This window comes from Carettochelys insculpta, chromosome 1 (assembly GCF_033958435.1).
Source record: "Carettochelys insculpta isolate YL-2023 chromosome 1, ASM3395843v1, whole genome shotgun sequence".
Classification (NCBI taxonomy): Eukaryota; Metazoa; Chordata; order Testudines; family Carettochelyidae; genus Carettochelys; species Carettochelys insculpta.
In genome coordinates this window covers 17582909-17598656 of record NC_134137.1, presented here as the reverse complement: position 1 = coordinate 17598656, position 15748 = coordinate 17582909, and the positions used below count along the sequence as shown (strand labels likewise).

Here is a 15748-nt window from a genome sequence, read left to right as displayed (position 1 = left end):
GACCCTTCCCCAGCGACTGCCTATACACTGGGCTGTGAAGTAGAATCCTGCTAATTCCAAAGTCTTGTGCAGCAAAGCGGCATACAGAGCACCTTGAATTCTTCCCTTGTAACCTGCTATGTTGTAGCTTAACAACTAGTAAGTCTCAACCCTGGCTACCAACATCGAACAGCAGCTCAGGAGTGCAGACACAAAACAGCTACTTATTGAGGTCTAGCAAGCAGGTGCCATAAAGATAATGGTCACCCCTTTGGACATTTTGCATATGGATAATAAAAGCAGACTTTAGAGTTATCATTCCCATTCTGCCAGAAAACCTTATGGGCAATGGACTACATCTTGGTCTTCAGCTGAATTCTATGAAACAAGTATGACATGAATGCCATTCTCTTTGCATATTACAATGGGGTGGAGCAGAAGAGATGAACAGGCAAAGCCATTGTTTATAGGATCATCTTGCACCACCAGATTTCTCCAAGGCAAACTGGTGCCTTGAGTCAACAGGGAGTCATCATGGAAGCAAATGACGTTCCTATCAGAATTGATTAGTGATGCAGAAGATGACGGTTTCAGAGAAACACATCACGTGGAGGGGATCCTAAATAAAGTGCATTTTACTATCTTGGGATTTCAGTGTCAGCTAAGGATAAAGCAAGGCCTGTGTAGTGAGCAAGCACTGGTTTCCTCATGTCAAAGACAGTGCCCCCCCCCACCCACACAAGGGGTTACTGCAAGACATATCTTTAAGAGGAAGAGACGAGCTCTCAGTACAGTCAGGAGTAGAGCAAGAAAAACAAAAGCTTATTTACCCGTATTGGAAAATAGTCTCTGAAGTATCTCCATATGGTCCAGTTTCTGACCCACTGGGATCTTCTTCCACCTTGGTGGAGGGGTGAGGACAGGAGCAGGAGAGAAAAAAAGGTAGTTTGAGAATACTCAGTAGCAGCTTGTAAAGACACCTCCACTGATGCCAATTATCAGATCTCAGGACAGGACTGAAGGTAGGTATTACTTCACTTTGGACACCTGCACAAAGCCTACTGAGGGCTCATTTTCAGAGTCCAGGAGCACCTGCCCCTCCCCTTGGCTTCAGCAATTATACAAAAAACCAGGCCTCAAGCAACAGCTGCATAACAGAGCTGCCAATTGACCTCAGGAGTTCCAAATTCCAGTGCTGCTAGAACCGACACTACAAACCCTTGTGTTCAAGGCATCCACATTCACCATCAGGTCACCATTTGACCACAGTCTTCTACTGAAGAAGTCCCATTAGCTCAACCAAGGATTCATTTGTACTGAAACCTACATGGAGTTTAGGTCTGGCTGAGACATTAAATCTAATGTCTGATGATCCTAATTGACTTGTCTTGTTACAGGAACTCCCTGTTCCCCTCTTACAAACAAAGCTTAAAGCAAGAGAACTGTATTCAAGTGTTGACTAGTATCCTAAGACTCTCCTAGATCATTCACTAATGCAGACCCCCAATTACCCCCCAAACCATTCATGGACCCCCCAAAGCCAATTCTACCTATGTACTCTTCATTAAATGAAAAAGGAAACCACAACTTAGACTTTTTTAAAAAAAAAAAAAGACGCAGTTAATAATTTTGGAAGATAGTTGATTGTAACTTTGCAATATAAAGCTTATTTCATTTCTCTTTTCTTCTCCTCCCCCCCTCACAGATCCCCTGCGATACCCTTGTGGACCCCAGGGGTCCACAGACCACAGGATGGGAACCCACTGTTCTAGACCTGCCCGTCAGACAGTAAGTCAAAAAACAAACCCTCCTGAAGACATGTGTTTTGCTAACCAAAGCAGTCACTCCATCTTAACTAGAAGATCAACTTAATTTCAGCTTCCCCCTTGGCTTTTCCCCAAGTCCAGTTTTAATTTAATTTAAGCTTGCAAGATTCAGAGACCTCTGAAACTTGTAGAAGTGTAGACACAAGTCAGTAGCCTGTGGAACTCACTGCTACACAACATCCTTGATGGTGAGAGCTTAGCAGGGTTTAGAGAAGGGTTATATGCTTAGAGGACAGGAGAATTTGCAGTCGCTTAGGTATGAAGAAGGGCTAGTCTACAGTGTACATCAACTTCCCTGTGAAGTGGAGTGAGAGTTTAAAGCATATTAGCTACACTAATTCCCTAACAGTGTCCTCATGTGGCTTAGCTCTGTATACTTCCCTAGTCCATTAGGTTAACCCACACAGAGGCACTGTAACAGACCACATAAAGAGCTAGTGAGGAGTAACCTGCATGTACCAACTACTGCTTGGCTGCACATGGTGGGGACTCCCAGCATTTACACAGTGCAAGCCAGCCACAGACAAGCTCCCTCCTCCCCCACCTCCACTTCTGCCTGCAACATGTAGACATTTCCATAAGCGTCTATTGTGGCAAGTCTTGCAGCTTCTTTGGCTTATGACATTTCCTGTCTAAAGCCCTGCTCCCCCATTACACTACATTTTAACAACTTACCTTTCTTTGGAGTATTCCAGTCAAACACCAGCCATGCCAAGTAGACAGCAGCAATCGCCCAGCAGTCTGTACAGAGTATGTACATGAGGATTAGCGTGCAAGCAACACCTGGAGTGGCCAGAAGGACAGAAAAGAAGTGGCATTAAAACCCTCATTTTTGCAGAGCGGGTATCTCAGCACCACTACCCCTTGCCTTTTGATCCTGCCATATTTAGGGCTTTTTAAACAAAAGCCGATTTAGTTGTTACAGATTAGTGACATCAGACAGAGGAGACTAAGCCTTTGGTAGGACTAAGGCCAAGTTATTTCCCCATCTCTGCCTCAGACCCACAGGTTCTCCCATCACAACAGCAGGGTCTTTGGACCTCTTTCTTTGGAGGTCAGCTGCTGGCTCAGTTCTCTTATCACACATAAGATTCCCAGTGCCCTGGATAATCCCTAACACAAGAGAACTCCCCACACTCTTCTTCACGCTGCACTGGGCCTTCTCCACATAGCTAGTGTTGATTTTAAATTATGAGAGGGGTGAAAAATTCTACCTGTCCCACCAGCCTGTCTGGGACAAAACAAGAGGGAAATTCTGCCTGTTGGGAGGTTTTGGATGTCTACAAGCAGTGAACAAGAAGTTTTTCACAAGCATGCAGATGGTGGCTCAACTCAGACTTGGTGAGATGGTCACATGCAATCAGTGCTTGAAGAGACTAACCACCTTTGAGTTACTTTACTGCTATGAGTATTAAATCAAAAACAAGCAAAAATGCTCCTCTTCCTCCCACTCAGAGCTCCTCTTAACTAGGAAGGTTGCAGAAGCGTCACCTGCTAGATGGCTAACTGGAAGCCCTCCCAAAAGCGCGTTTTACTGGATTGAAATCTCCAGGAAAGAGAGTCACATTGTGAGGTGATTAAGAACTAGACTGAACAAAGCTCAGAATATACTATAAACAGCAACCCACCACATTATTTCACATTCTTGAAATGGCTGCCAACAGAAAACCAGATTTGTTATTTTTTCCTCCCAACTAGTGTGGGGTATTCATGGCAAGACAGGTTTATCTTCAGAGCACAGATTGTATACAAAGGAGGATTTTAAAAGATCTGCACCCTTCTGCTCAAATGTCTTCAGACCAGCCCTGCTTACATGTGTGTAGTAATCCTTCCTATGCGTTTTGTTTATCTAGCAATAGTACCACCCCGTTCTTAAGCAACAGAGGGAAACCTAATAGGTTTTACCTTAGCTGTTAATACCCAAGAGTTGATTTCTGCCAGTGCAGTTTTAATTAACCTTTATTTTCAAAATGCAAGTTTCTTACCCATGACAAGGAAAGTAAGGACCCATTGCATCACAGATATAATTTGAAGTTGTTTCTCTACTTTGGATTTGGACAGCCAGGATAAATCCTGCAGTGCAGAGAGTATGCTTGATCCAGTACCTATGAACACAAAAATAAAGAAAAAAAAAAAGTTTCTCTGTGCATGTATTTAGATTGCAAGTGAAAAACAGAAGGCAGTGAACCTTGATTCATGCAATGTCTCTTCTGGTTTGAAATTAATGTAGAACTATATAAATCCCATTCAGTAGTGTCTGACATTTCATTGCATTAAGGAAAAAAAACCTGAAGGTAAAACCTGTTATTTTAGTAACAGCTCAGTTTCTAGTCCTATAAATGCTTGTCAGGACTGCTACAAAGAAGCAGAAATCCTCTTCAGTGCCCGCAAGTGCAGTAACATGGAGCATATGACTCAAATCCTACATACAATGTTGTTGTTCTCTGGGCCAGCACCCTTGGGACCTCCGTGGTCCTGGATGAGGGACTTTGCTGGATCAGGGACGGTGAATCCCACACCCCAGGCCTGCACGGGGACGTCAGCTCCAAAACAACATTTGTACTGTATAAGCCACCATCATTCAGAAGCTCATACAAAGCTTTCAGATTTTTTTTTGGCAAGTTAAATTTTTGCTTTCTGCTTACAAGCAGATTTTTGACTCTTAAGCAGAAAGTTACACATTTACAGATCTAAAACAAGAAATTTCAAGTGTAAAGGAATTGGGCTTGTGGTTAACCATTCACACTGGGATTTTAAAGTGTATAATATGCTATCTGATAGCATTCAAATCTTTTGCTTGCAGTAGGTGTCAATATGTATAAAAACTGTTGACCATGAGCGTAAGTGATGCAGAAGTCTGACAATTTACTGAAAGTATGAATTTAGAAACAAGTTCTACATTAAAAGCAGCATGTTGCTATAACCAAAAACTATCAAGCCATGATTAGTTGAGAAGATTAATGTAGCACAAACAAGTGACAAAATATACTGCTATTTCATACCAGACTTAAACTAAGCCCTCTAGACTGAAGGAGCACACCTGCAGGTGCTAGCTGCTAATACTGGATTTCACATGATGCGCGATTAAAAGAGTCCCATTGAATTGATTAGATGCTTACGATATAGCCTTACAATTGGTTGACTTATGCACCGGTGCTATATGCTAATATTAGTTAGCCACTTGTCTTAATATTCAAGTCCAAGCATCTTTACATTTTCCTTTGAAGTAAGTCAAGCCAAGTCAGATACCATAAGAGATGAGAAGTGCATTTGTGTGCACTGAGCTATTCCATAGACAGGAGAACTAGGAGGAGAGTCAGTAACTGGAGAGGAAGCTTTCCTCTTCACTGGTCTGAACGGAGCTCAAGTTGGTCCTTAGGCAGACTCAGGTAGCTTGCAAAAAGCGTCTCAGTTCAGTTCTTGAAGGACACATCAGTTCACAGGCTACAACTAATTGGTCCCCTTGCAGGCAATCCCAGGAGAGGTGTTAAGGGCTGAATGCATATTAAGGCACAGAAGTGAAACAGCACTGGAAGGCCATGGGGATTAGGAGAGATCTCTGAAGTCAAAGGCATTGTGGAGTGCAAGCCAGACTATTAGACTACCCTCTGGGAAAGTACTTGATTTAATAGCATCTCTTGTGGTAATATCGGAATGGTAATCTCTCATAGTTGAGATGAAGGCATTCATATCACTTACAATACTGGCATACCAGACCCTAGAACAGGTGTTTAGAACCTTTAGGAGGTTGTGAGCAGTCACCTTCCACCCCAAACCCTGCTTTGCCGCCAGCATTTTTGGGGCTGAACACCACCTTACCCAGTCGGACCATTTCCTCCAGGAGACAGCCATCAATTTGTTTATGCCAGAGGCATGAAAACCTAACCCTTGTAATTAGATCATAGGATAGCTGCAGGTGCTGCTATTCAGCAGTATCTTTACTTATGGTTGATTAAGTGCCTGTACATGCCACTCAGAATCGGTACCTATCTTTTTTCTCACCTAAACCAAGCACCTGTTTAATCCCCCGTTAGACTTGTTCAGCACTTCTGGGTGGCTATAAAACAGATGGGCTATTTACTGACCATCCCTAATGTTGGATAGATAATATGCTACTGTAACTGCCCACAGGCAGACTCCAACCTGGGACCTCTGGAGCTCAGTGCAGGAGCCACTACAGTTTGTGCTAAAAGCCAGCTGGCACTCAGCTTAGGATGGCAGAGAGTGATTCTCTGTGTAAATGGTCTAGGTGCTGCTACATGGGACAGCCAACCACACCCTAGGGGTGAGGTTTACACTACCACCACCAGCCTGAAACTGCATGATGCACCGTGAGAGTAAGCAGGTTCTAGGGGAAGAGACTTGGTGTGTTTACATAACTACAGCCCTGACGGCCGGTATAAGCAGCAGGGAAGATAAGGCCTTCCCAAACTGCCAGTTCAGTTGTGCCCACACACTACCTCCAGTCCCTGCCCACCTCGGTACATTTCCCCCAGGGCTGTTTTGGATTCAGCCCCACTGTGGCTGGGGCTGTACCACCAGCTCTCCAGGGAAGCTTGAGCCAGGAGCCATCTGCCTTCCCTCTCTTCAGTGCTCTGGCTAGGGCTGAGGAAAGCTGGAGCTGTGCACCATCCCACCTCACCCACCTGCTATGCTCTCACCAGACCTGGGGAAAATGTCCCATCCTCCCACCCTACCCATGAGTTCTGGCCAGGGCCACACATCATGTGCCCTTCCCCCCACACCATGCTCTCATGTAGGGGGAGGCTAGGCCTAGATGGACTGCCCCTACATTTGGGGGGGAAGGGCAGTTGGCTCCCACAGATCCTGGGTGGCAGGGGTGGGGCTAGGGGCTTGCCCCACCCCTACATTCACCCACTGCCTATGACAACAACACTTGCTCCCCTTTTGCTTGGAGTTGCTAGCTATTGAGCTGACAGAGCACTGTTGTGCTTATAGTAACTATCCTGGCTGGCACCGGGTTACAAAAGGTTCACACTAAATGCAGGAATTGTGAACTGTGGTCACCCTTTACCATGCTTGTCATTATAGGCAGAATACAAAAGAGACTGCTCTTTCCCTCCTTTGAAAGAGCTTAACATGGTCAGTTTGAAGAACCTCTGCTGAAGAAGGGCTTAAATGTCAGAGTTCAGGGAGGGTAAGAGGGGAGGACAGGAAGTCCAACAAGCAACCAGCAGGGCCAGTAAAATGCCAATTTACTTCTCCCACCCAGAATGGGAGGTGAATGCTGCCAGTGCACCTCAACTCTGGCTTTGCACTGACCAAAGGGGCAGAGTAGGGTAAGACATGAAGGGGACCTTTAGATTGCTGGATTTAAGAACCAGGGAGGGAAAGGACACTACACAGCCTAATTGGGGTGGGACTTTTATTCCCAGTTTATGTTTATGAACCCATTTGTGGAGTTCCCAAATTAAAGCCAAGTTACTCCCCCCCACCCCACTTAATAAAAAGATTCCCCCGCACAGCCTCTGCTTGCTAACGGGTAATTATTGTGTAAATTTCTCAAGGGCGGGGGGGGGCGGAAACTCAACAGTTCTGTGTTGAATCAATGAAAAGAAGCCCCTAAATACTGAACCCAGCTTCTGCTACAACTGGCTATAGCATGGTGAAGTGATATGCACACCAGCATAAGTGCACAGTAATGAAACCTCCTTCTGATGAGTAGCTTTTAACAGGTTGCCAAGTGTTAGGTCTTCAGAAAGCGACTCAGTTACAAACATTAATCCAACAAATAAAAAACCTATTATGAAGTATTTGCAGAAGTAATTCAGAGGGTTTTTCCAAGAGGGATTGCATTTAAGCTGAACTGTCAGGGGGAGTTACTCATGTTTGTTCTGAAAGCTTAAATAGTCTTGTGGTATGGAAAGTTTTAGATTGTTTGCTGAGAATCCAGACTAAGTACTTTCCATCCTATTCGCATGGGGCAGCACATCTTCCAGGATATCAGAGGTCACAGTATCTTTTTGGTAGTACTAGGTTTGTTAAGAGTTCCCAGAGGAGGCTGGAACATTTTTAAAGGTAAATTAAGATATACCTCCAAGTTGACTACTCTGTGTTGCTTAATTACTGGTGGCCTTAAAGTGTAAGTCTTCCTCATCTTCTGCTCACAAGGAATCTCCAAACAAGTCAAAGGAGTTAACCAAGGAGTCTTCCCCCGCCCCACCACCCGACACACAAACCCAACCTAAATACTAGGTGTTATGCCACCTAAATTATTCATGTAATGTACATCTCTGATCAGGCTTGCTCATAGTTCAGCCATAAGTATTGTGTATAGTCTGAATGTACTTAACTAGAAGTTACAAAAGATGCCCACACACCCAGCTTCCCTTTCCATTTCTGCAACAAAATGGGACTGGTTCTATTTAGACACCTGTGGTTAGTTCATACGTGAAGGGACACACAAGAGATATGGACTGACCTGGTCTTTGATCATCATTTACATTAATTACTTCTCTGGGTCCAAAGTTTAATCTTGTAAAAATAGACATGTCCATCTTCTACTAAAGCCGTAACAAGACAGTTAGCTTAATGGGACCAAAGGGCAGTTACTATCTGCTCCACTTTGGAATGTTTACTGGCTGCAGTTATGGCCGATCATTCCAGAATTGGACAAGAGACAGCACAATCCCCCACCCAACAGTATGGAACACATCCTGAGCAATTGTGCCTCATAGGTAAAGCTCTTTGAGTGACAGGTCCCTGAATGACACCACTGTCCAGGCCCAACTGCATAAGAACAGCCATACTGGACCAGACCAAAGGGCCATCTAGCCCAGCATCATGTTTACTGACAGTGGCCAAGGACAGGTACCCCAGAGGGAATGAATGCAGCAGGCAATCACCCATTCCCAGCTTCGGACAGACAGGCTACCAACAACATTCCTACCCGTCCTAGCTAGTAGCTATTGATGGACCTATCCTCCCTGTCTGTATCCAGTTTTTTTGCTGACTGTGCACTGTCTGAAGAAATACTTCCTTTTGTTTGTTTTAAACCTGCTACCTATTCACTTCTTTCAGTGGCCCCTAGTTCTTGTGTTATGGGTGCAAATAAATATGGTGTTCCTTATTTACTTTCTTCACATCAGTCAAGATTTTATAGACCTCTATCATATTCCCCCTTTCTCTCCTCTTTTCTAAGCTGAAAAGTCCCACTCCGCTTATTCCCTCCTCATATAGCAGTCATTCCAAACCAACCCCCCCCCCCCACCTTTTTTTTTCCACCCTTTTCTGAACTTCTGCCAATTCCATGAGCTATTGGAGCACTTCTCTACATTATCCAGGACTTAAATGAGGTGTATCTGCCTTGCTTCAATGGTAGCCAAAAATGAAGTACAAGTAGTGCAGAAAGAGCATCAAGCATCTGTTGTCAGTGAAGGAACAGCACTGCCTCCAAAATCCCCATCCAGTGCTTGTCAACTTGCAAGACAGTTAGGCTGTTTCTACACATGCTGCTTTCTCTGCAAGTGGCATGCTAATAAACAGCCTAAAATATGATAATGAGGCATGTATGTAAATTTGCAGCACCTCATTGGCATAAGGTCACATGATTTGGAGTCCAGAAGATGCTCTTCCGGACTCCAAAACAGCAGGTAGAAGTGCAGCCCCCGGGAGGGGTGGGGGTTGTCCTTTTCGAAGGGGGGGGGGGTCCTTCTTCCAGAGGCCCCTTCTTCCCAAAGGACTTCCTTCTGGAAGACCTCACCCCCCTCTCCCCCCAGGGGCCACGCTTCTACACACAGTTTTGGAGTCCAGAAGAGCGTCTTCTGGATTCCAAAAATCACGTGACCTTATGCTAATGAGGCACTGGGAATTTACATATGTGCCTCATTAGCATATTTCAGGCTGTTTATTAGCATGCCACTTTCAGAGAAAGTGGCATGTCTAGAAACAGCCCTAGAGAGGAAGGTCTCAATACATGTGCAGTGGACACAAGATCATATGAAGCGAAAGACCTCCCGTGAGAAGTAAAACCAGGACCAGTGAGAGAACCAAAAGCAGCACTAAACTCGGTAATTTATAGCTACTCATGGATAGATTTCACATAACATTTTCCCACCCCCTCCTTCCACACACCTATCAGCTCATGCCCCATTTTCTTCCATGAGCTTGGACGTTCTAATTCTAAGCCAGCCCTGTCAGAGAGCTTTTAAGAAGTAGGTATGTTGTAATATTTCCTCAAGCTCTGAGTGATGCGCAGACCTGGAAAAAACTGGCATACTTTAATGATTTCCTGAGTAGTAGCATCCTGCAAGGAAGCAGATACCAAAGTGTATTGTCTAGAAAAAGGAAAGATTCCCCATCAGTGCTTTCAAGGGGAGGCAAACAATAGTAAGGGTTGCCCCACAAGGCATTCCAGTGGCACGGCTTGTTATTTTAAGAGGAACAGGGGAAAAAAAAGAAAATTGCAAGTGATCTATGATACTGAGTTGGTTGCATCTTTTTACCAGGCTTCAACATTCCCCTCTCTTCAGTCAAATTAACACTCACCTACTCTTACAGCCTCTTCCAATTCGCACTGGATACCTGAAACTACAAGCAGAATAAATAGCTGTTGATCTTTAAGCCTGATCTTACAGTGGGTTTTAAGCCACCACTGTAAACTCTCGTGAAGACACTATTTCCAACAGTCCATTTTCACTTGTACTAGTGCACTTTATCCTGGTGTCAAACCTGGGTAAATGGCACTGGGGCAAATAAAAGCCCCTAAATCTTTTTTATATTGTGTCCTTACAGAAAAAAACTGTCCCAAACACCTGTTGCTACTTTTTAATTAAGATTTGCTATGAAGATTAATATGCAAGTGCTACAACTAAAATACACTGAAGGCTTGTTAAAATACAATAGAAATCACACTTGAAGCTTCACTTAAGAGGAATTAGCATTTCAGTTTGATGGGAATGATATTTTACAGTAGGCCTTATTCTGTCTCCTATGACTAAGAACTGGACTCTAGATTTACTCCGCATGGCCACAGAAACAAGGAACAGTGGGTTAATCCTCACTCCATATGAGCTGGACTAACACCAGTGAAGCCACTACCACTGCACTAACACCAGCTGCATACATCTGTGCTGGTTTACACCAGCAGGGAATCTGCCCACACATATTACAACAGTTATTTACTAACTGAAGGAAAGTGATTATTTCATAAGGGAACAGTAAGTCCTGTGGCACCTTACAGACTAACATTTTGGAGCACAAATGTTTTCGTGGGCAAAAACCCACTTCATCAGATGCATGAGTAAGGCACCTGATGGAGCATAAGCTTTCGTGGGCAAAGACCTGCTTCAAAATATCTGTTAGTCTATAAGGTGCCACAGGACTTCTCTTTGCTCTTGAAGATACAGACTAACACAGCTACCTCTCAGATACTATTTCAGAAGGGTGTTTTGCAATTACAGTAGGTACGTCTGCCAAGGCCAATACATGAGTCATTGACCAGAGACATGGACAGCACCGCAGTGCATGCAGCGGGAACAAGCCTTTACAACCCAGCACAGAAGACTCTGATCTGATGCTTAGCAGCAAACTGGTAAGTCTACTACCCACTTCCAATTGTTGCTCTGTAACATTTTGTTCTCTGTGAGAGTTTCATTTCACAAAACGTGTGTACATACTGTTTGGGATGGTTACATCTGAACTCAGGCCGATTCAGAAGACTGATGTTTGCACAGAAGCAGGGGCTTTTTGTAGCATGGTATGCCTATGGCGAAGTCTTGCTAGATTCCTACAGAGCTCAATTATTTTAGAGTTCAGTTTTACCTCCAGATATGCTTCAGCCCAGCAGCGGCCAGGGGCAATGCTTAGTTCCAGAGAACAGCAGCACCAGGCAGGGCCACCTGAGCCTAGAGTGTCTGGTGACACACATCAAGGGCCTGAAGTTAGAATGAGACCTTGTCAAGGCCATTTAAGCTTCAAGTCCAACTACAGCATCAGTGCTGGCAAGAGCCTCTTGGCTCGCACTGTGCACTATGGGACAACACAGGAAGCCCTTGATGTGCATACAGTCCAGCAGCAAGGCTCTCACAAGCCCTGTTTGACCTGCACCCCCAAAGGCATCAGTGCATGAGGGACAAAGCCGGAGAGGCAAGGGCTTAAGGCACAACTGAAGCTGGACAGGGGATTGTGATAGTAAAGGGGCTGGTGGGGCCCACTGAGTGGATGTGGGAGGCAGAGGCCCTTCCTGGAGTGAAGAGAAAAGGAGATGGTGGGAGGCTGAAAATAAGATAGAGCAGCTCCTGCACCACACACCTGTACCTCTCCCAGCTGGCATTAGGTCCTGCCAAAGATAACAGCACGCAGCACATCCTGGGGAGCCCATGTAAGGGATATGAACAGACAGAAGGTAAGAGGAACATCTTTTCCCCAAAGCAGCAGGCCTAAGGCTCACTGTGCCTCTGGTGACTGTCAGGCAGTTCTCTCCTGCCTTCCTCCAGCAGTAACCCCAAAATGCAACAGAACATGTGTTCAGACCCTGCAGCACTCAGAGGCACCTGGGCCCTGGCTTATCAGTACTGTCCTGGGCATCTCTGGACTCTGCATCACTTGTGTGCAGCAAGGTCTCAGACCACCACAAATCCACTGAGCCAAAAATACCGCCACCAAGCCCCCATACCCAGCCACCCAGTGAAACAAAACCCATACCACAACAGGGGAAACAGCAGCTTTAGTGCTAAAAGCCTTCTCGTACCACCCCTCAGCCCAAAGACTGTTTTCCAGGAATTTGTCCATACTAGACATCTTTTACTTTGACTTGATTGGCCTCAGTTTCCTCACTTCAGAGTCCAGTGCAGACAAATCCATGCAGTGAATTCTTACTGGGCTTCAACCCATCCCTAGTATTTGGTGTACTTCCCTGCACAGAGAAATATTTTGAGGAAATATTTTAAATCCATTCCACCAACACCCCCTCTTCTGGAGCAAAAGGGGCTAATTTAAAAAAAAAACCCACCACCTGCTGACCCATCATTTGGGTGGGGCAACCCATTTTTTCCCCCCAATGAATAGGCCTGGAAACTCCAAGTGACTATTAGAATTACAGCAGCTCCTGGAAGCTATGACAGACTAGGACCTCATTGTGCTTGGCACTGCACAAACACCTAGTGACAGACAGCTCCTGCCCAAACAAGGGCAAAGGATGGAGGGAAACTAAGGTGAAGTGATTTGCACAGCCTCACACAGCAGACAAATGGCAAAACTGGGAATATAATCCTAGACTCCTGACTTCAAACTCAACACACCATCCACAAGATTGTGGAATTTCTAAATTCCCTACAAGGTGACTCCTACTCAGTCCAGTTTCTGTAAGAGACTGGACTCATTCCAGTAGTACAAGAGGAATCACAAGGCTCCAGAACATCTCTAGATGGGGCCCTTCTGTTTACAGACAGGGTTTTAAAATGGGTGTGTCTCCCTAAGTAAATTTACACAGCTGTGAACAGCTTGCAAGCCTAGGAAGTGATGACATTTAATTAACTTGCACCATGAAAAGAAGCTGCAGTTACCAACGTAATGCCATCCACCCTGTCTTACAGCTTCCAAGGTGAACATCTCAGACTTGTGGAAAAGAATTTCCACATGCACCAGTGCAGGCCTGAAGACAAGCCAACTTGCATGAAGCATTAAAGACAGCTTTCCATCTCTATATCCGATTACTCCGAGTTAAGGCCAGTGACACTGTCCCTAAACCATGGGTCATTTTAAAATATTCACTTGCCCTAAATACATTAACCTATTGGCTCAGAATGGGCCTCACAAAAGAGGAGCCTATCAGATGAATGTTACATATTTTATGCCTTTCATGAATGATTTAGTCTTTTCTTACTAGAATAAGTAAAATACAAAAACCGGACTGTTGCAGTTTACAATGCACTGTCAGCCCACGTGAGGGGCTCTTTCCTCTCCAAAGGGCACTGGGGAAGACTGCTGCTTTTTATCAGTTTAGCTCTTGGTTTTATTTAAGTGCCAACAATGCTCTCAATGCCAAAACAGGACAGCAAAATACAGTCTCTTTCCAAGACCCTGCAATCAGCTCTGCCTGTTAGCTAACCCTGGACAAGTCTTCTTACTTGGTCTTGTACCTGCTCAGTTCTTCAGAGCTGTCTCAACAGGTACAAAAACCAGCACTCAGCACAATGGAACTGCCAGGCCTTACTGCGATACAGTTCATCACAGTGCCAGTTTATCAAAGTTTGGTAACACGTTAACTGTGTGGAAGCCCCCTCCACTGTAAGGTGCCTGTAAACATGTTTCTGCAGAGGACAAGGAGCTAGCTCTGAGGAGTAAACATTTGCACTTGGCTAAGTTTATTGCCACTACACCTCTGGAGGCCTTGTTTCCTGATATTCAAGGCAGCTGTAACAAAAGCTTCTCCACACTATTTCCAGTGACTTACACCCTCAGGTAAAGGTCTGACTATCCTTAAATGGGGTATTCAGTATCTGTAGCAGATAGTCTCCTTCAGACATAGGCTGACTTAAATGTCTCCTGACCAATAGCTGACACCACAGATGAGAATCAGCAACCCACTTCTCTATTGAAATGAGAATGGGGGTTTGCATGGGGGAGAGAAGTGAAAGGAAGCCTTGGGCATTAACTTATGCTGCGCTAGATAAAAGCCTGTTTTTAAACTTAATCTTTAAGATGTTTTAGGGAGATGGCCATCAGTCACTCTTTCTGGCTTCTCCTCCAGCTACTGACACAGGTGAGGAGGAATTTCAGAAACTAAATTAAGTTTTCATGGCTGGTTTCCAGCACAACTGTCCTTTGCAGCAGCAATGCTGCTAAGAGCAGCTCTTGTACACCTCTTCCTCCTGCACGCACACAAACACCTGTTTGCTGGTAAGAAAAGGAAACCTCAGAACGCTGTGCTAGAAGCGCATCAGATAGGGAAAGAGACACCAGCGACAGGCTCTGAGGCATCAGTCTGACAAAAGCAGCAGTGATCCCAAGGCTCTCTGGGGAGCAAGACCCCAGCAAAGGGCTGCAAAAGCCTCTAACAGCATTAGCCAATGCTCGAGCCATTTGCCTTTCCCGAACGTCCAGCGCCACCGCCATGGGGAGTGAGAGAGATGCAGCCTCCCGCGACCTCCAGCTCTAAGGCGCTGGCTCTAGCAACCCACCCACCATGCCAAGTCAGGGCATTAGCCCCCTGCCAGCATGCACCTGCCACAATCAGGCCACTGACACCCCACCAGCGCACCTTACTCAGCCACGGGCATGAAGGGACCCCCCCACCCCCACGCAGCGGGGGGGGGGGGAGGCGCACAAAACCCAGTGCACCACAGCTACCCCTCGGATTTTGCTAGCTCCCCACAGCGCCCTGCACGCACAGTGCAGCTCCAAGCCTGCAGGAGCATCACATCTGCCCCGCCCCCCTCGGGAGAGAGGCGAGCCGGGCGTTGAGACCTGGGCGACTGCACGGGGGGGGGCGGGGGGGTTCGCCCGCGGCTGGTCCATACAGGGCCACATGGCCCGGCGAGGCTCGTGCCCGGCCGCCCACGCTAGGAAGGCCGCGGTACCTCGCAAAACGCCCGAGTAGGCGGCGATGATGGTCTTCATGATTCAGCGTCGGCGCCCCCCGGCCAGGTCCATAACGCGCCGGGCATCCGCGGGTGACACGGACCGGAACGCGGCCGCCGCACAGCCCGGCCAGGCGCGCCGCACGGCGCCGCTTTATAGTGGCTGCCCAGGAGGCGGGGAGCGGCGCGCAGGCGTCCTGCCTGCCGCTCCCGGGGGGGATTGTGATGCAGCTGCAGGGCCCGCGGCTGGCAGCCCGCCACGCTGTGTGCGCGCGTGTGCGTGCGTGCCCGAGGGAGCGGTGTCAAATCGACAGGCTGCTCAATGGTGTTGCTCAAGAGCCCGGTTGTTGCAAGGCTGGGGGGAGGCGCGAGCGCAAGCCCGAGGAAACGCGCCCCCACGTC

The 15748-nt window shown here is 46.4% G+C and overlaps 1 protein-coding gene across 1 annotated transcript in view; it reads right to left on the bottom strand.

The window, feature by feature from the left end:
• Positions 1–15482, bottom strand: part of DGAT2 (diacylglycerol O-acyltransferase 2) — a 41707-nt gene extending 26225 nt beyond the window's left edge. Inside the window, exons 1-4 of the mRNA XM_074981141.1 lie at positions 15347–15482; positions 3791–3910; positions 2481–2588; positions 810–880 (exon numbers count right to left, since the gene is read on the bottom strand). Coding sequence (XP_074837242.1) covers positions 810–880; positions 2481–2588; positions 3791–3910; positions 15347–15386 — 339 coding nt within the window. The 5' untranslated portion in view covers positions 15387–15482. The remainder of the gene's footprint in view (positions 1–809; positions 881–2480; positions 2589–3790; positions 3911–15346) is intronic.
• Positions 15483–15748: the final 266 nt, after the last annotated feature.